This window comes from Pristiophorus japonicus, chromosome 26 (genome assembly GCF_044704955.1).
Source record: "Pristiophorus japonicus isolate sPriJap1 chromosome 26, sPriJap1.hap1, whole genome shotgun sequence".
Taxonomy (NCBI): domain Eukaryota; kingdom Metazoa; phylum Chordata; class Chondrichthyes; family Pristiophoridae; genus Pristiophorus; species Pristiophorus japonicus.
Genome location: NC_092002.1, coordinates 11,255,409 through 11,279,279, shown reverse-complemented (window position 1 = coordinate 11,279,279; position 23,871 = coordinate 11,255,409). Strand labels below are relative to the sequence as shown.

Genomic DNA, 23,871 nt, shown 5'->3' with positions numbered 1-23,871 from the left:
TGCGATGAACTTTCTTTAAGCTATGGTGATGTGCCTTGATTGGTACCGGGAGGCAAAGAGCTTGAGGGATTTCAGCGTGGGAGGTGGTCTGGTTTAAGCATCTTTGACAGGGCTTCTCTCCCCTTTTGCCTTCTCCCTTCCCTCCTTGTCGGGGTGCTGTGCAATGGACAGTGCCCCTCGGCACCTTTCCAGAACGGCGAGCCCCGGCACTGAGCGCGCGACAGGCACTTTGGCTGTCGGAGGCGTCGCGGCCCAGTCTGATCCCGATCCCCGGCCTCGCCCAGCGTCCACACACTCGACCCGGATTGATGATGGGGGGGGGGGGACACACACACACACCGGAGATCGGCGCGGATGTGAAATGGAGAATCAGCCCCGGACTCCTTCCTGAGGAAGTTCACTCTGTGAAGAAGTGGCCACAGGAGAGTATCCGAAGCAGGTGGTGAGCTTACCGAGTTCTGAATTTCTGAAAGCTTTCCGGCACTTCCTTAGGCTGCAGCAGAGAAACTTCTCACAACACCTTTCTGAATCGTTCCCGGTCAACCTCCGAAGCCGAGCTGCTTATTGAATACTTTGTGGACTTTTGTTTTGCATTCGGTCGCAAAAGGAGACGACCGTTCGGCCCATCGTATCTGTGTTGCGGTTTAACAGTGAAAATGTGTTTTATTCTCGGGATGTGAGCAAGGCAACAGTGACTTATATTTGTGTAGCGCCGTTAATGTAGAAAAGCTGTGTGCTGGTGCAAGCCCGCTGGGCTGAATGGCCTCTTCCTCAACTGTGTAAGATTCTTTAAAAAAAGGTCCCTGGGGGCTTCACAGAAGTGTACATTGATGTCGAGCCAAAGGACATAATTGGAGAGACGATTAACAGTTCAGTCAACGAAGTGTGTTTTAAGGAGGGCCCAAAATGGAGGCGAGACGGGCGGAGAGGTTTAGAGAGGGAGTTCCAGAGTGCGAAGGGCTGAAGGCACGGCTGCCTTTGATGGAGCGAAAGCTCTGGAGGATGCACAAGCTGCCGGGGCTGGGGGCGGTTAGAGACGGGGAAGGGGCCCGGCCATGGTGGGATTCCAGGGCGAGAATTTTCAATTGGGAGGCAGTGGGGAACCGGTGGCCAATGTAGATCAGCGAGCACAAGGGGTGATGGGTTGGTGGACCTTAGTGTGGCAAAGGGTACAGGCGGCAGCGTTTTAGATGATCTTATGGAGGGTGGAGGATAAGAGGCCGGCCAGGGGAGCATTGGAATAGTTGAGTGTCAAGGTGACAATGACACGGATGAGGATTGCCGCAGCAGAACGGGGGATTGTTAGAGGTGGAAGTAGGCGGGCTTTGCGACTGAGAAGGACGTAGGGGGGTCAGAAGCTCGGCTTGGAGATGAACAGGATTTCGAGGTTGCAAAACTGTCTGGTTCGAGCCGAGACAGTGGCCAGGGAGGGGGGGGGGCTGGAATCGCTGGCGAGGGTGAGGGGTCTGTGGCGGGGCCAGAAGGCGATTGCTTCAGTCTTGCCCATGTTTGACTGGAGGGAATTGCGGCTCGTCGAGGCTGGGCAAGCAGGCGGCGAACGCGGAGGCAGTGGAGGGACAGCGGAGGAGGTGGAGAGGTCGAGCTGGGTGTCGCCTGTGTGCGTGTGGAAGCCGAGCCCATGTCTTCAGATGATGTCGCCAAGGGGCTGCATGTCCATGAGGAATAGGAACAGCTCAATGTCAGCTGTGGCTCAGCAGTTGGGCTTGACTTTGAGTCAGAAGGTTGTGGGTTCAAGTCCCACTCCAGGGACTTGAGCACATAAATCCAGGCCGACACTCTCAGTGCAGTGCTGAGGGAGCGCCGCACTGTCGGAGGTGCCGTCTCTCGGATGAGACGTTAAACCGAGGCCCCGTCTGCCCTCTCAGGTGGACATAAAAGATCCCATGGCCACTATCTCGAAGAAGAGCAGGGGAGTTATCCCCGGTATCCCAACCAATATTTATCCCTCAATCGACATAAATAAAACAGATTATCTGATCGTTATCACATTGCTGTGTGTGGGAGCTTGCTGTGCGCAAATTGGCTGCCGCGTTTCCCACATTACAACAGTGACCACGCTCCAAAAGTGTTGTATTGGCTGTAAAGCGCTTGGGGACATCCGGTGGTTGTGAAAGGCGCTATACAAGTGCAACTCTTTCTCTCTCGCTCTCTTTGCTCACTCTCAAGAATAGGCCCTTGGGAGGCTGCGAAGGTAACAGTGTGCGGGCAGGAAGAGAAGCCATTGCAGGAGATGCCCTGTTTCAATTGGATAGGGAAGATTGGAACAAAATCAGAGTAATGCCACTGAGCTGGGTAACGGAGGGAGAGATGTTGGAGGAGCAGGAGGTTGACCATGCCAATGGCTGAAGACAGGTCAAGGAGGGATAGTGTACCTTGGTCTCAGTCACACAGCATGTCGCTTGTGACTCTGATTTGGACTGTTTCAGTGCTGTAATGGGATGGAAAGCTTGATTGGATTGATTGGAAGATGGGCGCGAGAGGCAAAAACACGTTCCAAGAAGTTTGGAGAGCAACATTCATTGGCCCCCAGGCATTGAGTTAACCCTGTGATGTTGGACGAGTCATGTATGGGCTCGTCTGGGTAGGGGGTGACAGCCACATTGCCACTTAAGCAGTTTTCCACATTGTCGCGTAGATGCCAGTGTTGTAGCTTGGCAAGAGGCGTGGCTAGTTCTGGAGCACAAGTCTTCAGCACGACAGCCGGGATGTTGCCGGGGCCCATAGCCTTTGCTATATTCAGTGCGCTCAGCCATTTCTTGATATCACATGGAGTGAATCGAATTGGCTGAAGACTGGCTTCTCTGTGATGGTGGAGGCCGATAAGGATCATCCACTCGGCAGTTCTGGCCGAAGATGGTTGCAGACGCTTCAGCCTTGCCCTTGTATGCTGGGCTCCGCCATCATTGAGGATGGGATATTCATGCAGCCTTCTCCTCCCGTTAGTTGTTTAATTGTCCACCACTATTCACGACTGGATGTGGTAGGACTGCAGAGCTTTGATCTGATCCGTTGATTGTGGGATCGCTTCGCTCTGTCTATAGCATGCTGCTTCCGCTGCTTAGCATGCATGCAGCCCTGTGTTGCAGCTTCTCCAGGCTGGCACCTCATGTTTAGGTACGCCTGGTGCTGCTCCTGGCATGCTCTTCTACACTCCTCATTGAACCAGGGTTGCTCCCCTGGCTTGATGGTGATGGTAACAGCAACAGCTCATCTGAAAGACGGCACCCCTGACAGTGCAGCACTCCCTCAGTACTGCACTGGGAGCGTCAGCCTGGATTCTTGTGCTTAAGTCTCTTGAGTGGGACTGAAACCCACAACCTCCTGAGGTGAGGGTGCTGCCCACTGATCCACGGCTGACAGCAGAGTCGGGAAATCCCCTTAATATACAAAAAGACCTTCGGTTTTGTGACTGGGTCAAACCACAGGATGAGAGGGTGTAATGTCTCCCTCCATGTTAATTTGCCTCGTCTCGCCATCAAATCTGGCCCCGTTGATTGTTGCGTTTCCGTGACTACGTGTTGCCATGCAACTGCTGCGCGCACACGCGCTGCATCGGTGCCTTCGTCTCGAGTCCCCGCGACCAAGGAGGGCCAAGGAGGTGATATACTTGCATTGGAGGCAGTTCAGAGAAGGTTCATAAGGTTGATTCCTGAGATGAAGGGGTTGTCTTATGAGAAAAGGTTGAGCAGGTTGGGCGCCTTTACTCATTGGCGTTTAGAAGAATGAGAGGTGATTTTACTGAAACATTTAAGATTCTGAGGGGGCTTGACAGAGTAGATGCAGAGAGGATGTTTCAGAATAAGGGGTCGGCCATCTAAAACGGAAATGAGGAGGAATTTCTTCTCAGGATTATAAATCTTTGGAACTCTCTGAGCTGTGGAGGCTGGGTCATTGAAGATATTTAAGGTGGAGATAGATTGACAAGGCAGTGAAGGGTTATGGATCGTGGGCAGGGAAGTGTTGTTGAGGCCAAGATCAAATCAGCCATGATCTTATTGAACGACGGAGCAGGCTTGAGGGGCCAAATGGCCGACTCCTGCTCCTATTTGTTATGTTCTTATGACACTGGGAAGTACACCCCTGCTTTTCTTAGAAATAATGTCATGGGATCTTTGAAGTCCACCTTAACTTTTCATCCGAAAGACGGCACCTCCGACAGGGTAGAGGCTGAGAGGTTATTTCCCCGGGCTGGAGAGTCTAGAACCAGGGGGCACAGTCTCAGGATAAGGGGCCGGCCATTTAAGACTGAGATGAGGAGGAATTTCTTCACTCGGGAGTTGAGAGTCTTTGGAATTCTCCACCCCAAAGAATGTTGAGTGTATTCGAGATTGAGATCCGTAAGTTTTTGGACTCTAGGGGAATCGAGGGATATGGGGATCGGGCGGGAAAGTGGAGTTGAGGTCGAAGATCAGTCATGGTATTGAATGGCAGAGCAGGCTCGAGGGGCCGAATGGCTGACTCCTACTTCTAATTATGTTCCCAGCACTGGGAGCATCAGCCTGGGTTACATGCTCAAGTGTGGGTATTGAACCCATGACCTTCTGCTAGTGAATGAGGTCGCACTTTTTGCCTGGGGGTGAGGGGAGGGAGGAGGCCACTTGTACCGTCTGTTGCCTCGACTGAAATTGGCCTCGGCCCTTCCGCAGGCCTACACCTCGTAGTAGGGCCTGTGATTTCAGGCCTGGCGATGCGAAGGCCAAGCGGGGAAAGACAAGACCCCCCCCCCACCCCCAGGCCGGCTGCATCGATTTATCTCTCCGCTCTGAGGTAAATATTTGAAGGCTGCAGCGGCGAGCTTGCTGCCTCATGTTTGCTCTCCCACACACCCCCGTGCCCGAGCCAGTGTTTGCTCTGAGCGTCGCTTGTTTGCCTGGCCAGGGCTCCGGCTCCGAGCATGTGCAGTGGCCTCCGAGGCCCTGCTGCCGAGTCGAGCAGAGCATTGCGGGGAGAGGGGGTGGGGGGAGAGAGGAAGGAGAGGGCAACGGTTGCTCGGTTGCAGGTCAGTGCGCGGCTGGTTGGCGGGGGTGGGGGCGGGGGTGGGGGGGGAAGCGTAGCTTTGCAGTCAGTCTTGTATTCCAGATGTTGCCTACAGTCGGAGTATGTAGCGCCCCTTTCCGTCGTTGTCTGATAATAATTGCTCAACCATTGGAGGCTGTGCCTTCAGCTGTCTGGGCCCCAAGCTCGGGAACTCCCTGCCGCTACCTCTCGCTACCTCTCCCCCTTTAAGACGCTCCTTAAAACCTACCTCTTTAACCAAGCACCTGCCCTAATTTCGTCTTGTGTGGGTCGGCGTCAAATGTATTTGTTTTGTCTTCAAGCAACTCCTGTGAAGCGCCTAGGGATGTTTTACTACATTAAAGGCGCTATATAAATACAAGTTTACAAGTTGTTGTAGCCATACCCTCCCCCCCCCCCCCCCCCCCCCCCTTGCCCCCAATCCAACCACCACCGCTTACATAGCTGATCATAGAATCATAGAAATTTACAGTACGGAAGGAGGCCATTTGCTGTGGGTAACTATTTTTTGCCAGTCACTGTTCCGACGAGCCAATATGAGCAGGTTTGGCACCGTGGTGCAGTTCAGGGCTCCTTTACCGTTCCGCTGTCATTGACGCGGTCACTTTTAATTCAGTGTCTGGTGGCTGAGAGAGACCCAAGTGGGCAGCGCTGCTCACTGCGCTCCAGGGTAACCCTGTGCTGCGTAAATAAGAGGGTGTGATAGATCGGGAGGGAGAGAGAGAAAGGCAGCTCTCTGGAGTGACCTGTTGTTCGGTTTCAAAACCAGGAAGTGGAGACTGAGCTTCAACTGTCCGCGCACACAGTCAGACACAGGGGCCCAGGTTGTGGCCAAGCAGAACCTCTCCCACCCACCCAGTCATGGTCAGGCAGGAAGGGTCCCCTCATCTCCTCCCCGGCCTTAGGCATAGATGGACAGTAATCGACCCCCCCCCCCCCCCCCCCATGGGTCATACAGAAGCAGCCCCTGCCTCAGCCAGAGATATACAGGTCCTTTCCCCATCCACAGCACCCCCCTCGGCACAAATGCTCCGCATTGTCTCCTCTCTGAATCCTGAAATCAGCCCTTGTTGTCCCGTATCTCCCCTCTTTCCCTCCCCCCCACCCCCCACACACAACAACGTCATCCGAGACAAAAATAGAGAATGCTGGAAATCTCAACGGGTCAGGCAGCCTCTGTGGGGAGAAGCAGGAGTTTACGTTTCAGGTCGATGACCCTTCGTCAGAACTGATTTCCAGCATTTCCTGCATTCATTTCCGATTCCATCGTCCGCACGACCTTTCCTTTGACTTTAGACGAGACTGCTGGCTGTCTCCGATTCAGGAAATGGATCTGTTGTTGCTGGCTGCAGTCACTGCCTCAGTCCATCCTCTCCGAAAAGCATTGTACCATCTCAAACAGTAAACGGGAACATTATTTGAATGGGGAGAAATTACAACATGCTGCAGTGCAGAGGGACCTGGGGGTCCTTGTGCATGAATCCCAAAAAGTTAGTTTGCAGGTGCAGCAGGTAATCAGGAAGGCAAATGGGATGTTGGCCTTCATTGCGAGAGGGATGGAGTACAAAAGCAGGGAGGTCCTGCTGCAAATGTACAGGGTATTGGTGAGGCCGCACCTGGAGTACTGCATGCAGTTTTGGTCACCTTACTTAAGGAAGGATGTACTAGCTTTGGAGGGGGTACAGAGACGATTCACTCGGCTGATTCCGGAGATGAGGGGGTTACCTTATGATGATAGATTGAGTAGACTGGGTCTTTACTTGTTGAAGTTCAGAAGGATGAGGGGTGATCTTATAGAAACATTTAAAATAATGAAAGGGATAGACAAGACACAGGCAGAGAGGTTGTTTCCACTGGTCGGGGAGACTAGAACTAGGGGGCACAGCCTCAAAATACGGGGGAGCCAATTTAAAACCGAGTTGAGAAGGAATTTCTTCTCCCTGTGGGTTGTGAATCTGTGGAATTCTCTGCCCAAGGAAGCAGTTGAGGCTAGCTCATTGAATGTATTCAAATCACAGATAAATAGATTTTTAACCAATAAGGGAATTAAGGGTTACGGGGAGAGGGCGGGTAAGTGGAGCTGATCAGCCATGATCTTGTTGAATGGCGGAGCAGGCTAGATGGCCTACTCCTGTTCCTAATTCTTATGTTCTTATGTTCAAACTCGCCAATGAGTGAGGCACCTCTCCTCCCTTTGGCACTGGCGGTGTCATGGAGCTGGGCGGAATCCGTGAGTAGCACCATTGCTTTGTAGCAATTTTGTCCCGTCCCCTTCCCCCCCCTCCCCCCTCCCCCCTCCCTTATCTTCGAGGCGTAGCAGCCCCATGCCTGGAGTACAGCCCGTCAATACAAACTGAGCCCAGCCCGATCCTGCCCCCCCTCCCCCTCCCCCACAACACACAGACTCGAAATGAAGCCTGTGTCACCTAGTATTGCACTGTCGGGGGTCGGGGAGGGGGAGAGGGTGGTGTGAACGACAGAGATACGCGCTGAGGACTGCCCAGCAGCTCACTGGCCGCTTCGATCAATCTGCCTCTGTTCCCAGTCTGCAGAACGAGAGCAGCACAATCCTGGTGGGTAGTGGCAGGGTGGTGCTCGCTGCTGTTCGACCCTCCCGGTCTTGCGTGAGTAATCCTGTGTCCTGTCGGGGCTACTCCGCGCCTGAGTCCCCCCCGGCAGCGGCCCGCTACCAAAGCCTGACCATACCTGCCGCTCTACCGACCTTTGGCCGTTGTTCAGTGGGTCTGAGTCAGAAGGTTGTGGGTTCAAGTCCCACTCCAGAAACTTGAGCACATAAATCTATGCTGACACTCCCAGTGCAATGCTGAGGGAGTGCCGCACTGTCAGATGAGACGTTAAACCGAGGCCCCGTCTGCTCTCTCAGGTAAAAGATCCCACGGCACTATTTCGAAGAAGAGCAGGGGAGTTATCCCCGATGTCCTGGGCCAATATTTATCCCTCAATCAACATAAAAAAAACAGATGATCTGGTCATTATCACATTGCTGTTTGTGGGAGCTTGCTGTGCGCAAGATGACTGCCGCGTTTCCCGCATTGGACCATTCCAAAAGTACTTCATTGGCTGTAAAGCGCTTTGAGACGTCCGGTGGTCGTGAAAGGCGCTATATAAATCCAAGGCTTTTTAATATCAAAAACATCTGGCTGTACGCTCCTGATTTTTTATTTCTGCTCAATTCCTATTTAAATTTTTTAAATTTCTGCTTGTTCTTATTTAAAGGAGTTCTTTAATACTGCCCCTCGCACCGTTTGATAGGCTTATTCCTGATAATTTGTTTGTGATAAAGATCAGCCACGATCTAATTGAATGGCGGAACAGGCTCGAGGGGCTGAATGGCCTGTTCCTGTAGGGCTACTGATTTCCCCCTTTCTGTTTCAACTGATTTCAATGTTTATGTTCGCTTTCACTCACTGTTCGATCAGGGAGAGAGGGTGCATGGAGTTGGAACCCAGCACTGAGAGTGAACTGGCAGGGGCCTGGCAGACAGTGTCGTCGTCATCATCATAGGCAGTCCCTCGGAATCGAGGAAGACTTGCTTCCACTCCTGAAGTGAGTTCTTTGGTGGCTGAACAGTCCAATGCGAGAGCCGCAGTCCCTGTCACAGGTGGGACAGACAGTGGTAGAAGGAAAGGGTGGGTGGGACTGGTTTGCCGCACGCTCCTTCCGCTGCCTGCGCTTGATTTCTGCACGCTCTCGGCGTTGAGACTCGGAAGTGCTCAGCGCCCTCTCAAATGCAGCAGACAGTGTAACAAGGCAGTGATTACTGAGCCCAGCAGCGTGAACTGGCCTGGAAGTGTTGCACAGTAAGGCTAACAAACCTACCCCCGAGCACGAAGGCGGAAGCAGGTCTGGTGCTGGCTGAGCTATCCCCCCCCCTGCGCCTCTCTCCTCCTTTACGATGCTCCTTAAAACCTACCTCTTCACCGAGCTTTTGGTCACCTCCTAATATCTCCTTACGTGGCTCGGTGTCAAATTGTGTCTGATTAGGCTCCTTGGGAAGTTTTATTCCATTAAAGGTGCTACATAAATGCAAGTGAGGGTGGTTTAACATCAGTGGGGATAGGGTCACCAGGATTTTCAGTGACTGTACATCAGCTGGGCGTGTTGATTGACTCGCATGTTTGGGATTGGGAACTAGCACCCTGATAAAGTTGTAATTTTCTTATATGTGATCGCAGTTCTCTTTTTCGAAGTCTGATTTTAAAATGGACTCTGCAGTGTGTCACAAGAACCCCCAAAACACCCCCCACATTCAAATTCCATAAGAAAAACAGGAAAGTGCTGGCAGCGCTCAGCAAGTTGGGCAGGGTCTGTCAGGGAAAGAAAAATCTGATAATTTCAGGCCCTTCGCTAGAATCTGATCCCGCTCACCCATCACCCCCTGTGCTCGCTGCCTCGTGTCCTAACTCGCACCGAGTCCCGCTCACCCATCACCCCCTGTGCTTGCTGCCCTGTATCCTAACTCGCACCGAGTCCCGCTCACCCATCACCCCCTGTGCACACTGTCCCATGTCCTAACTCGCACCGAGTCCCGCTCACCCATCACCCCCTGTGCACACTGTCCCATGTCCTAACTCGCACCGAGTCCCGCTCACCCATCACTCCCTGTGCTCGTTGCCTCGTGTCCTAACTCGCACCGAGTCCCGCTCACCCATCACCCCCTGTGCTCGTTGCCTCGTGTCCTATCTCGCATCCAGTCCCGCTCACCCATCACCACCTGTGCTCGCTGCCTTGTGAGCTAAGTCGCACCCAGTCCCGCTCACCCATCCCCCCCCCTGTGCTCGCTGCCTCGTGTCCTAACTCGCACCGAGTCCTGCTCACCCATCACCCCCTGTGCTTATTGCCCCACATTGGCTTTACGGTTAAGCAATGCCTCCATTTCAAAATTCTCAGCGTTATTTACAAATCCCTCCATGGCCTCGCCCGTCCCTATCTCTGTAATCTCCTCCAGCCCCCCAACCTCCTCCTCCCCGCCCCCCCCCCCGCTTCCCCCGCGCTCCTCTAATTCCGCCCTCCTGAGCATCCCTGATTGCTCAACCATTGGTGGCCGTGCCTTCAGCTGCCTCGGCCCCAAGCTCTGGAATTCCTCCCTAATCAAGGGATATGGGGACAGTGCAGGAATGTGGAGTTGAGGTAGAAGATCAGCCGTGATCTTATTGAATGACGGAGCAGGCTCGAAGGACCGAATGTCGACTCATGCCCCAAGTTCTTGCGTTATGTTCTAAACCTCTCTGCCTCTCTACCTCTTTCCTTCTTTAAGACGCTCTTTGAAACCCACCTCTTTGACCAAGCTTTTGGTCATCTGCCGTAGTATGTGGCTCGGTGTCAAATTTATTTGTTCTGTCTCATGACACTCCTGTGAAGCACCTTGGGACAATGTACTACGTTCAAGGTGCTATATAAGTACAAGTTGTTGATCATATTGCCGACGAGCTGCTTATAAGTCAGAGCAGAGCGAATGTAAAAACTCACCCACAAATAGCGAGAATGAGCTGTAAAGTGATTGGGTGGAGCGCAGGAGGTGTTTGGCTGCCGGAGGTGCCAATAGTGGGAGACAGAAAGGAGGCAGGATGGGAGAAATTAGTGGAATAATAAGGCGAGACGCGAGACTCAGAATGTGCGAATGGTTCAAACGGGTTAGGCCAGTTGGAGAGCGGGAGCGTGATGACCTGAGGGAGTGGTGCAGGCCCCAGGGCTCTAATCGAAGCAGCAGGTAAGTCCGCACCACGATAGCAACCAGGACACTCCATCCCAAAACGCGCCCGCTCTGGTCCCGGCCTGCAAGACCATCGGCAGGCTGGAGCCATTAGAGGCAGCAGCGTGTGGTGGTATACCACTGCAGGAGCAGCGCGTGCTGCTGCAGGAGGGCGACGGCTGACTGCAGTGTGGACAGGTACAGCAGGAGCGGCGAGGTCAGGGCAAAGGAGCGGCAAGAGTTGGTAGAGGGACGTGATCGGGGCCCAGGAGAGGCAAGAGTTTGGGCCCGGAAGAGGCGAGGGCCCAGGGGCAGTACGGGCCAGCCCACGCTGCTAGGTCTTGGTCCAGTGGCAAGGGTTAACCAAGACGACTGGAGACCAGCTCTGCTGCACGGACCTAGTGCACACATATATGCGCATTGGGTCCGTGCAGCAGAGCTGGTCTCCAGTCATCTTGGTTGACCCTTGCCACAGGACCAAGCCCGTGTGGTGGCTGGTGTGCAACGGCCATCCCATGTTAGAAAAATCCATGCACAGGCATCTTCCACCCTTCAGGATGTAGTTCGGGACCGGGAATATTAGGTCCTTCATTGAAACGCCTGTGAACTCATCCTGATGACTGGCGTGGAAGCAAGTCATCCTCGCTTCGAGGGACTGCCTATGATGGCTTTTCCAGATCCTGCTGTACGGGAGAAAGTCATGCTGTGTTAGCCTGTTGGGCTTGTTCTCCGCTGAGCAGAAAGGGTTAAGGGGGGGATTTAATGGAGGCATTCAAAACTAGTGAGGATTGTGTTAAGGTAAATAAAGAAAGACTTGGATTTATATAGCACCTTTCATGACCACCACACGTCTCAAAGCGCTTTACAGCCAATGTAGTACCTTGAGTGTAGTCACTGTTGTAATGTGAGAACGTGTCAGCCAATTTGCACATCGCAAGCTCCCACAAACAGCAATGTGATAATGAGCAGATAATCTGTTTTTGTGATGTTGAGAAGAAGAAACAGTTGCAGGCGGGCCAGTAACCAGAGGAGACTGATTTAAGATAATTGGCAAAAGAACCAGGGGCGAGATGAGTGTTTTTTTGAACGCAGCGAGTTGCTGTGATCTGGAACGCGATGTCTGAAAGGGCAGATTCAGTAACTTTCAAAAGGTAATTGGACAAATACTTCAAGGAAAATTTTGCAGAGTGAAAGAGCAGGGGGAGTGGGACTAATTGGATAGCTCTTTGGATAGTGTCAAGCCGTGGCTCAGTGGGCAGCACCCTCGCCTCTGAGTCAGAAGGTTGTGGGTTCAAGTCCCACTCCAGGGACTGGAGCACAAAAATCTGGGCTGACACTCCCAGTGCAGTGCTGAGGGAGTGCCGCACTGTCGGAGGTGCCATCTTTCGGATGAGTCAGTTAAACTCTCTGCTCTCGGGTGGATGTAAAAGATCCCATGCATTTCCCAAACACTGGATGTCCCAAAGCGTTTACAGCCAACGAAGTACTTTTGGAGTGTAGTCACTGTTGTAATGTGGTAAACGAGGCAGCCAATTTGCACACAGCAAGCTCCCACAAACAACGACTTGGAAACGACCAGATAATCTGTTTTTGTGATGTTGATTGAGGAATAAATACTGGCCCAGGACACCGGGGAGAACTCCCCTGCTCTTCTTCGAAATAGTGGCCGTGGGATCTTTTACGTCCACCTGAGAGAGAAGACGGGGCCTCGGTTTAATGTCTCATCTGAAAGACGGCACCTCCGACAGTGCAGCACTCCCTCAGCACTGCACTGGGAGTGTCAGCCTGGATTTACGTGCTCAGCGCCCTGGAGCGGGCCTGGAACCCACGACCACCTGACTCCGAGGCGAGAGTGCTGCCCACTGAGCCACGGCTGACCGAACGTTTTCGTCTGGTATGTTTGGCTTTGGTTCTCCGAGCCTGGCGGTGGGTTGCGAGTTGTGAGGTGCAGCAGAGTGCCCGCTAGAACAGAGCAATTCATCATCTTCGGCGTTAGAATGCAGGATTAGCAGGGAGCAAGGCGGAAGGAAATGGGGATTTTTTTTGTTGTTGAATATAACAACAAAGAAAAGTGACCGTTTGAAAAGAAATACGACTTCTATTGCGCGATTTTGGCTATTGGGCCCTTTAATTAGTTGCCGAGGATTTATGTCGATAACATTCGGCTGCGTGAACCGTGTTTGCGCGCACTGTTTGATAGTGCCTTCCGTGCAGTGCTTTATTTAGTCAGTTTTTGCAATGTTAATGTGTTAAATCCAGGAACTGCAAAGGATGTGGTGACTTGTTAGAAAATGAAAACACATTGCATTTCCTCTTTTTGAGTGTGCAGAGGGTTCGAGATTCGAGAGCGCTCGGCGGCTGCTCCTGTTGACAGCCCAGACAGTGTGCATGTTGATTTGTGACCTTTGTGTTGACGAATAATCCAGCTATTGTCAGCCGTGGCTCAGTGGGCAGCATTCTCGCCTCTGAGTCAGAAGGTTGTGGGTTCAAATCCCATTCTAGGAACTTGAGCACATAAATCTAGGCTGACACTCCCAGTGCAGTGCTGAGGGAGCGCCGCACTGTCGGAGGTGCCGTCTTTCGGATGAGGCGTTAAACCGAGGCCCCGTCTGCTCTCTCGGGTGGGCATAAAAGACCATGCGGCACTATTTTGAAGAAGAGCAGGGGAGTTAGCCCCGGTGTCCTGGGGCCAATATTTATCCCTCAATCAACATAAAAACAGATTATCTGGGTCATTATCACATTGCTGTTTGTGGGAGCTTGCTGTGCGCAATTTGGTTGCTGCGTTTCCCACATTACAACAGTGACTACACTCCAAAAGTATTTCGTTGGCTGTAAAGCACTTTGAGACATCCAGTGGTCATGAAGACTGCTATATAAATGCAAGTCTTTCTATTGAGCTGGTGAGGATCACAGTGATTGTGTTTGAGCCTGTGTTTGAACGGTGTCAGCAGAGCCTGGTCTCCAGTCGTCTCGGACCCCCTTGCCACTAGGCCAAGACCTTGCTCTGCTAAGCCTGTATGGTGGCCAGTGTGCAACGGCCACCCCACGTTAAAAGAACTCACGCACAGGTCTCTTCCACCCTTCAACATGAAGTTTGGGACCTGGAACGTCAGGACCCTCATGAGCAACTCATAGTCACCTGAGAACTCACTTTTGGAGTGGAAGCAAGTCTTCGAGGGACTGCCTATGATGTGTGTTTGGAACTGCTCCTTGCAGTCAGGACCTTCTGTTTTTAAAGGTGATAGTTCTCTTTTTAGGTGTCAGCTATAGCTCAGTGGGTAGCACTCTCTCCTTTTGAGTCAGAAGGTCGTAGGCTCAAGTCCCACTCCAGAGACTCGAGCCTATAATCCAGGCTGACACACCCAGTGCCAGTACCGAGGGAGTGCTGCATTGTCGGAGGTGCAGTCTTAAACAGATGCCCTGTCTGCCCCTCAAGTGGACGGAAAAGATCCCATGCCACTATTTTGAAGGGAACCAGGGGAGTTCTCCCCGCTGACCTGAGCCAAACTCTCTCCCTCAAGCAACACCTGAAAACTAGACGGGTTGGTCATTATCACATTGCAGTTTCTGGGATCTTGCTATGCACCGATTGGCTGCCGTGTTTCCTCTATGCCAACAAATGATTACACTTCAAAAAGTACTGTAGGTGAACATGCTTTGGGACCTCTTGAGATCGTGAATGGCGCTATATACCTTGTCTGGTTGTGACTCGAAGTGATCGTTAATGGTCTCTTGTGAGGAGTAGACTGGGCTCTGACTAAGTACAAATCTGGAGGACTGTGTTTCTCTGTACGTTTCATTACTGGACTGAAAGGGCAACACAAATGATCAAAGGACTGCCGATCTATTTCCAAGTCAGGATGGTGTGCGACTTGGGGGGACGTGGAGCTGATGCTGCTGCCCTTGTCCTAGGGGGTAGAGGTTGCGGGTTTTGGCCGAAGAAGCCTTGGTGAGTTGCTGCAGTGCATCCTGTAGATGGTGCACACTGCAGCCACAGTGCACCGGTGATGGACGGCGGCAGGTATTGGCCCAGACTGGGCCGGCACTGGGCCAATCCCCTTCCCTGCATCAGTTGAGCTTCTCCAACATGGCTGCCGCTTTCATGGTCATGTTTTGTTTTATTTTATTTCTGGTGCCAATCCACAAATTAATTACCAGATTCACTGAATTCAATCTCGCAACTTGCCATGATGGGATTGGAATTCATGACTTTGCCAGTCCGGCACCACAACCACCTCACGAGTTGCAATTATTTCGAGATGTACCTAGTGTCTGCTGCGGCTCAGTGGGTAGCACTTTCGCCTCCGAGTCAGAAGCTTGTGGGTTCAAGTCCCACTCCAGAGAGTTGAGCACAAAAATCTTGGCTGGTAGTCCAGGTATTCCCGACTGAGGGAGTGCTGCACTCGCTATCTTTCGGACGAGACGTTAAACCAAGGCCCCGTCTTCCCCCTCGGGTGGACGTAAAACTATTTTGAAGAGCAAGGTATTCTGGTCAATATTTATCCCTCAACCAACATCACTTTAAAAAAAAAAAAAAAAAATTATCTGGTCTGATTGCTGTTTGTGGAGCCTCGCTGTGCGCAAATTGGCTGTTTTTCCTACGTTGCAACAGTGACAATACTTCAAAAGTGCTGCATTGGCTATGAAGCGTTTTGGTACACCCTGAGGTCGCGAAAGGTGCAATAGAAATTGAAATTCTCACCAATTTACTTGTCGCAGGTGCATTTGTCCATGGTGGTATTGGTAGGAGTGACCACCGCACAGTCCTTCTGGAGCTGAAGTCCCGTCTTCACACTGAGGATACCCTCCGTCGTGTTGTGTGGCACTACCCCCGTTCTGAATGGGATAGATTCAGAACAGATCTAGCAGCTCAAAACTGGGCATCCATTAGGCGCTGTGGGCCATCAGCAACAGCAGAATTGTATTCCACCACAATCTGTAACCTCATGGCCCGACATATTCCTTACTATACCTTGCCCTAACACTAACCCTGGTTCAATGAGTGTAGAAGAGAACGCCCGAAAGAGCACAAAGCGTAACTAAAATGAGTTGCCAACCTGGTGGAGCTACAACACAGGACTACATGCATGGTAAACAACGTGCAGCATGCTATAGACCGAGCTAAGCGATCCCACAATCAACGGATCAGATCAAAGCTCTGCAGTCCTGCCACATCCAGTCGTGAATGGTGGACAATTAGACAACTAATGGGAGGAGGAGGCTTTGTGAACATTCCCATCCTCAGTAATGTTGGAGCCAAGCATGCCAAATGGATGATCCATCTCTGCTTGCTACTGAGTTTCCCACCACCACAGAAGCCAGTCTTCAGCCAATTTGATCACTCCACGTGATATCAAGAAACGGCTGAGCGCACTGGATACAGCAAAGGCTATGGGCCCTGACAACATCCTGGCTGTAGTGCTGAAGACTTGTGCTCCAGAACTAGCTCCATCTCTAGCCAAGCTGCTCCAGTACAGCTACAACATCGGCATCTATCCGACAATGTGGAAAATTGCCCGGGTATGTCCTGTCCACAAAAAGCAGGACAAATCCAATCCGGCCAATTACCGCCCCATCAGCCTGCTCTCAACCATCAGCAAAGTGATGGGAGGTGTTGTCGACAGGACTATCAAGTGGCACTTACTCACCAATGTTTAGTTTTGAGTCCACCAGAATTACTTGGCTCCAGACCTCATTACAGCCTTGGTCCAAACATGGAGAAAAGGGCTGAATTCTAGAGGTCAGTTGAGAGTGACTGCCCTTGACATCAAGGCAGCATTTGACCGAGTGTGGCATCAAGGAGCCCTGGTAAAACGGAAGTCAATGGGCATCAGGGGGAAAACTCTTCACTGGCTGGAGTCATACCTAGCACAAAGGAAGATGGTTGTGTGGAGACCAATCATCACAGCCCCAGGACATCGCTGCAGGAGTTCCTCAGGGCAGTGTCCTAGACCCAACCATCTTCAGCTGCTTCATCAATGGCCTCCCCTCTGTCATAAGGTCAGAAATGGGGGTGTTCGTTGATGATTGCACAGTGTTCAGTTCCATTCGCAACTCATCAGAAAATGAAGCAGTCCTTGCCCGCATGCAGCATTCAGGCCTTGGGCTGATAAGTGGCGAGAGGCAATGACTATCTACAAGAAAGGGTCTAGCCCACCTCCCCATGACATTCACAGGATTACATTGCCGAAACCTCCACCATCAACATCCTGGGGGTCACCATTGACCAGAAACTTAACTGGATTAGTCACAAACACCGTGGCTGGAGGAGCAGATCAAAGGCTGCGTATTTTGCAGCGTGTCTCACCTCCTGACTCCCGAAAGCCTTTCCACCATCTACAAGGCACAAGTCAAGAGTGTGATGGATGCTCTCCACTCGGCACACTCGAGAAACTCGACACCATCCAGGACAAAGCAGCCCACTTGATCGGCACGCTACCCACCACCTTCAACACTCATTCCCTCCACCACCGGCGCACCGTGGCTGCAGTGTCTGCCATCTGCCAAGATGCACTGCAGCATCTCCCAAACCCGCCACCTCTACCACCTACAAAATAGTTTCAAGTCAGGATGGTGTCTGACTCGGAGGAGAACATGGAGGTTGGTGGTGTTTTCATGCGCCTGCTGCCCTTGGGACTGCAAAGGTTCAAGAAGGTGGCTCACCACCACCTTTTTTGTAATATTCATTCATGGGATGTGGGCGTCGCTGGCGAGGCTGGCATTTATTGCCCATCTCTGGAGAAGGTGGTGAGCCGTCTTCCTGAAACGCTGCAGTCCGTGTGGTGAAGGTACTCCCACTGTGCGGTTAAGGACTGAGTTCCAGGATTGTGACCCAGCGACGATGAAGGAACGGCCGATATATTTCCCAGTCAGGATGGTGTGTGACTGGGAGGGGAACGTGGAGGTGGTGGTGTTCCCATGCGCCTGCTGCCCTTGTCCTTCTAGGGGGTAGAGGCCGTGGGTTTGGGAGGTGCTGCCGAAGAAGCCTTGGCGAGTTGCTGCAGTGCATCTTGTAGACGGTGCACACTGCAGCCACGGTGCGCCGGTGGTGGAGGGAGTGAGTGTTGAAGGTGGTGGGTAGCGTGCCGATCAAGCGGGCTGCTTTTGTCCTGGATGGTGTCGAGCTTCTTGTGTTGTTGGAGCTGCACTCGTCCAGGCAAGAGGAGAGTGTTCCATCGCACTCCTGACTTGTGTCTTGTAGATGGTGGAAAGGCTTTGGGGAGTCAGGATGTGAGACACTCGCCGCAGAATACCCAGCCTCTGACCCGCTCTTGTTGCCATAGTATTTATGTGGCTGGTCCAGTTAAGTTTCAAGGGCAATTAGGGCTGGGCAAAATGCCGGCCTTGCCAGCGACGCCCACATCCCGTGAATGCATTAAAGTCTGTTCCTTCTGCTCTACGGCAAAGCAGTCTAAATTGTGCCTTTTGAATTTGAGCTGGAAGCTGTGGTTGAATTCTATGCAAGAGGAACATGTCAGACTGAAAGAGTGAGTCATTGTCGAGGCAGAATGGTGGTTCCATTTTTAGCAGCATTTTAATGCACTGTGCGTGACGATTGCAACCGTACTTTTCCAATCCCAGATTTGTTTATGGGGGGATTTACATGTCGGGAGTGAGGCAAAACCGAACACTAACCTGGGCTTGGCCGGACTAAAGCAAAATTGTCCACACTCTGGGATTTGTCACTCAGTTATGGACCCAGGCAGCAGCTTATTCAGCGTGTTGGTACTAACAACAATGGCACCATTATATTTGGGCCAAAGCGCCTAAACGTTGTGGGATAATTGTAATTCATCCCCTCAAATTCCTTCCACCGTCGGTATTTTACCCCCGTGAGCATGTGTTGTGGAGAATTTCGAAGTTTAACACAAGGAAAGGCTGTTTCCTGTAGGAAGTCGGTGATTGGTCAGCAGTTCACAATGATCAGAGAAGGAGTTTAGCCGAAGCTTCTTTCTGCGCAGGGTGATGGAGCATTGTTACCCGCACTATTTCTTACTGGACTGGTCTCCATGTGCCTATTCTCCCTCCCTCCCCTCCCCTCCCCTCCCTCTCTCTTTCCCCCCCCCCCCCCCCCCCCCCCCAAAACCCCCTCACTAATTCCTGTCACACTTTTCTCTCTCATCCCTCAAAGGCATTTGGGCAAATTCCAGAGGGACCATTGCATCTTTTAAGGGAAGACAGAAGAAAGATTTTCATTTATATTGCAGCTTTAACTACCTCGGGGGTCAGCCGTGTCTCAGTGGGCAGCACCCTCGCCTCTGAGTCAGGAGGTTGAGGGTTCAAGTCCCCACTCCAGGGACTTGAGCACAAAAATCTAGGCCGACACTCCCAGTGCAGTGCTGAGGGAGCGCCGCACTGTCGGAGGTGCTGTCTTTCGGATGAGACGTTAAACCGAGGCCCCGTCTGCTCTCTCAGGTGGATGCAAACGATCGCACGGCACAATTTCGAAGAAGAGCAGGGGAATTATCCCCAGTGTCCTGGGGCCAATATTTATCCCTCAATCAAAATAACTAAAAAAAAAAGATGATCTGGTCATTATCATGTTTGTGGGAGCTTGCTGTACGCAATTGGCTGCCGCGTTTCCCACATTGCAACAGTGACTACACTCCAAACAGAACTTCATTGCCTGTAAAGCGCTTTGGGACGTCGTGAGGTCATGAAAGGCACTCTATAAATGCAAGTCTTTCAGGTCATTCTTTCAGGACAACACCAACTTGTATTTATATAGGGCCTTTAACGATGCTTCACAGGAGTATTATGCGATTAAAAATTTGACACCGAGCCGCATAAGTAGAAATTAGTGTCAGTGACCAAAAGCTTGGTCAAAGAGGTAGGTTTTAAGTAGCGTCTTGAAGGAGGAAAGAGAGGTAGAGAGGCCATGAAGTTCTTTTGAAGTGAAGTCACTGTTGTAATGTCGGAAACGCGGCAACCAGTTTGTTCACAGCAAGCTCCCACAAACATGATGGGCCGAATGACCTCCTCTTGGGCTGCAAACGGTGCATCAGTGGTGGGTGATCTCAATTTAAGTGGACACAGTGCTGCCATTTCGCAGGACCCCTGTTAAACCTCAGCGATTATACTGAGTGTTGTACATTGTGCTGCCCCAATCACATCACCCGACCGTTCCACCACCTTGCCCGTTCACTACAGCAATCTTCCCCCCATCCTCGCACTGGTTTTAACAGTAACTTTTTAAAATACGGCTTGTGTCGTTGCGAGTGATGGGAGGGATGGTTGTGTCGGAGTTTCAGAGCAGTCCCTGTCTCTTGTGTATCTGTTTAAGTGAACTCTCCTGAATTGCTCCAGTCAGGCTGTCCATTGTCAAGTTATTGTCTCAAAGGTCAGTGTTTGTGCACAACATTTCACAATATCCTGCAGCTCCTTCTGTCCCTTTTTAAATAACCCCCCCCCACCCAGAGCTATTTAGTCACATCTCCAAGCTCGCTGTTGGTGTCAGTCATTGCATTTAAGTTATAATGGCTGTGACACAGGATCCCCGGAACTTCAATTGGCCAACATTCGGGGAGGGGGGGGGGAAGCTGGGGAGCAGCATTGCTGAGGCAAAGGTGAAAAACAAACCACAGTAGCTCTCGGCCAGCTTGTAATGGCGAGCGTTTTATCCTGGGGTCCTTGATCGCACAGTGTATCTCTCGCTCCTTCCCTCTTCAGCTTCTTGACTGAAGGAGGTGGAAACTCCGGCAGTTTTGAGGTTCTGGGAAAGAAGGTGGTTCAGTGAGTAGCACACTCTCCTCTCGAGTCAGAAGATTTGAGTCCCACTCCAGAGACGCGAGCGCAGAAATCTAACCGACACTCCCAGTGCAGTGCTGAGGGAGTGCCACACTGGCGGATGAGACGTTAGACCGAGGCCCCGTCTGCTCTCTCGGGTGGTCGTAAAAGATCCCGTGGCACTATTTCGAAGAAGAGCGGGGGAGTTATCCCTGGGTCCTGGGCCAATATTTATTCCTCAATCAACATAACAAAAACAGTTTCTCTGGGCATTATCACATTTCTGTTTGTGGGAGCTTGCTGTGCGCAAATTGGCTGCCGTGTTTCCCACTTTACAACAGTGACTATACTTCAGAAATACTTTGTTGGCTGTAAAGTGCTTTGGGACGTCCAGTGGTGGTGAAATGCGCTCTATAAATGCAAGTATTTAATTTTTTTTAAAGAGAGTGTTATGAGTCGATTTCAACCTTTGAGACTACGACGCGCCTAAGCTTGGAGCATTTAGAGCATCATTGGACCAATCAAGAGCTGACTTAATAGATGATGATGAGAGAGAGAACTTTTCAGCATTTCTATAGCGCCTTTCACAACCTGGGGATTCCTAAATAGTGCTGCACTCGACCCAGCTGCCCGTGTGTGCGTGTTGCTAACTCTTTCCGATTTCTCCCTTGCTGCAGATTCCGTGCTGTGTTTGGGAAGAGCGACAAGTTGCTGAGGAACCCGTCATTGGGGTCAGGCAGGTGCCTCCCCTGCGTCTTTAGGTGAATCCGTGGTTTTCCTCGGAAAATATTGGCACCAATATGAATGAAGTGTCGGTTGTGAAGGAGGGATGGCTTCATAAAAGAGGTAAGTGTGAAGCCGGACTCGGTGATGCTAACGAACTAACTTTATACAGAAGCCGCGGTTTCTCCAGCGTCTCCCAAACCCGCGACCTCTACCTCCTAGAAGAACAAGGGCAGCAGGCGCATGGGAACACCACCACCTCCATGTTCCCCCCCCCCCCCCCCCCCCCAAAAGCCACACACCATCCCGACTTGGAAAAACAACGGACATTCCTTCATCGTCATTGGGTCAAAATCCTGGAACTCCCTCCCTAACAGCACTGTGGGAGCACCTTCACCACACGGACTGCAGCGGTTCAAGAAGGCGGCTCACCACCAGCTTCTGGGGATGGGCAATAAATCGTCTTGCCAGCGATGCTCACATCCCATGAACGAATAAATTAAAAATATCCTGTGACTGGAGGAGTGGTTGTTGCACAATATTTTGACTCTGCTCAACTGATGTGGGGGGGCAGGGGGAAAGCTGCAACTAAAAAATAACCCAACTGTCGCCGAAGAACAGGGGAGTTATCCACAGTATCCTGGCCAATATTTATCCCTCAATCAGCATCACTAAAAAAACAGATTATCGGGTCATTATCACCGTGCTGTTTGTGGGAGCTTGCTGTGCGCAAATTGGCTGCCGTGTTTCCCACATTACAACAATGAATACACTCCAAATGTACTTCATTGGCTGTAAATGGAGCTTGGAAAGCTGAAAATGTAACGACTCTATTTAAAAAAAGGAGGCAGACAAAAAGCAGGAAACTATAGACCAATTAGCCTAATATCTGTGGTTGGGAAAATGTTGGAGTCCATTATTAAAGAAGCAGTAGCCGGACATTTGGAAAAGCAAAATTTGATCAGGCAGAGTCAGCATGGATTTATGAAGGGGAAGTCATGTTTGACAAATTTGCTGGAATTCTTTGAGGATGTAACTGACAGAGTGGATAAAGGGGAACCAGTGGATGTGGTGTAATTTGGACTTCCAGAAGGCATTTGACAAGGTGCCACATAAAAGGTTACTGCACAAGATAAAAGTTCACGGGGTTGGGGGTAATATATTAGCATGGATAGAGGATTGGCTAACTAACAGAAAACAGAGGGTAGGGATAAATGGTTCATTCTCTGGTTGGCAATCAGTAACTAGTGGGGTACCACAGGAATCAGTGCAGGGACCCCAACTATTTACAATCTATATTAATGACTTGGAAGAAGGGACCGAGTGTAACGTAGCCAAATTTGCTGATACAAAGATGGGAGGAAAAGCAATGTGTGAGGAGGACACACAAAATCTGCAAAAGGACATAGACAGGCTAAGTGAGTGGGCAATAATTTGGCAGATGGAGTATAATGTTGGAAAGTGTGAGGTCATGCACTTTGGCAGAAAAAAATCAAAGAGCAAGTTTTATTTAAATGGAGAAAGATTGCAAAGTGCTGCAGTACAGCGGGACCTGGGGATACTTGTGCATGAAACACAAAAGGTTAGTATGCAGGTACAGCAAGTGATCAGGAAGGCCAATGGAATCTTGGTCTTTATTGCAAAGGGGATGGAGTAGAAAAGCAGGGAAGTCTTGCTACAGTTATACAGGGTATTGGTGAGGCCACACCTGGAATACTGCGTGCAGTTTTGGTTTCCATATTTACGAAAGGATATACTTGCTTTGGAGGCAGTTCAGAGAAGGTTCACTAAGTTGATTCCGGGGATGAGGGGTTGACTTATGAGGAAGGTTGAGTAGGTTGGGCCTCTACTCATTGGAGTTCAGAAGAATGAGGGGTGATCTTATTGAAATGTATAAGATTATGAGGGGCTTGACAAGGTGGATGCAGAGAGGATGTTTCCACTGATGGGGGAGACTAGAACTAGAGAGCATGATCTTAGAATAAGATGAGGAGAAATTTCTTCTCAGAGGGTTGTAAATCTGTGGAATTCGCTGCCTGAGAACTGCGGAAGCTGGGACATTGAATATATTTAAGACAGAAATAGACAGTTTCTTAAATGATAAGGGGTTACGGGGAGCGGGCGGGGAAGTGGACCCGAGTCCATGATCGGATCAGCCATGATCGCATTAAATGGCGGAGCAGGCTCGAGGGGCCAGATGGCCGACTCCTGCTCCTATTTCTTATGAATGCTGTCCTAACCTTGCTTACCCATGTTCTTTGTTGTTTTCAGGTGAATATATTAAAACATGGAGGCCAAGGTACTTCCTGCTGAAATCGGATGGTTCTTTTATTGGCTATAAAGAGAAGCCTGAGAGCCCAGATCATGGTTTACCACCGCTGAACAACTTCTCCGTAGCAGGTGAGTCTTTGGACGAGTGAGCGATTTCACTTGCACTAGTTGAAGTGTCTGTCTCCAATATACGCCAGTCCCCCTTCAAGTCGTGCACCCTCCTAACTTGGTCTTATATTGCCGTTCCTTCAGGGTCACTGGGCCCAAATCGCGGAACTCCCTCCCTAATATTGTGGGAGCATCTTCCAAACCTGCAACCTCGACTGGCCAAAGGACAAGGGCAGCAGGCGCATGGAAGCACCACCTCTCCCCAGGTCCCCCCCCCCCCCACCACCAAG

At 51.1% G+C, this 23,871-nt stretch overlaps 1 protein-coding gene across 7 annotated transcripts in view; it reads left to right on the top strand.

Moving 5' to 3' along the window:
- Window positions 1-23,871, top strand: part of LOC139239175 (RAC-beta serine/threonine-protein kinase) — a 97,403-nt gene that overhangs the window by 43,821 nt on the left and 29,711 nt on the right. For all 7 annotated transcript variants that reach the window (XM_070867793.1, XM_070867790.1, XM_070867789.1 and 4 more), the window contains 2 exons: window positions 21,157-21,325; window positions 23,474-23,602. In XM_070867793.1, coding sequence (XP_070723894.1) covers window positions 21,280-21,325; window positions 23,474-23,602 — 175 coding nt within the window. In that variant the 5' untranslated portion in view covers window positions 21,157-21,279. The remainder of the gene's footprint in view (window positions 1-21,156; window positions 21,326-23,473; window positions 23,603-23,871) is intronic.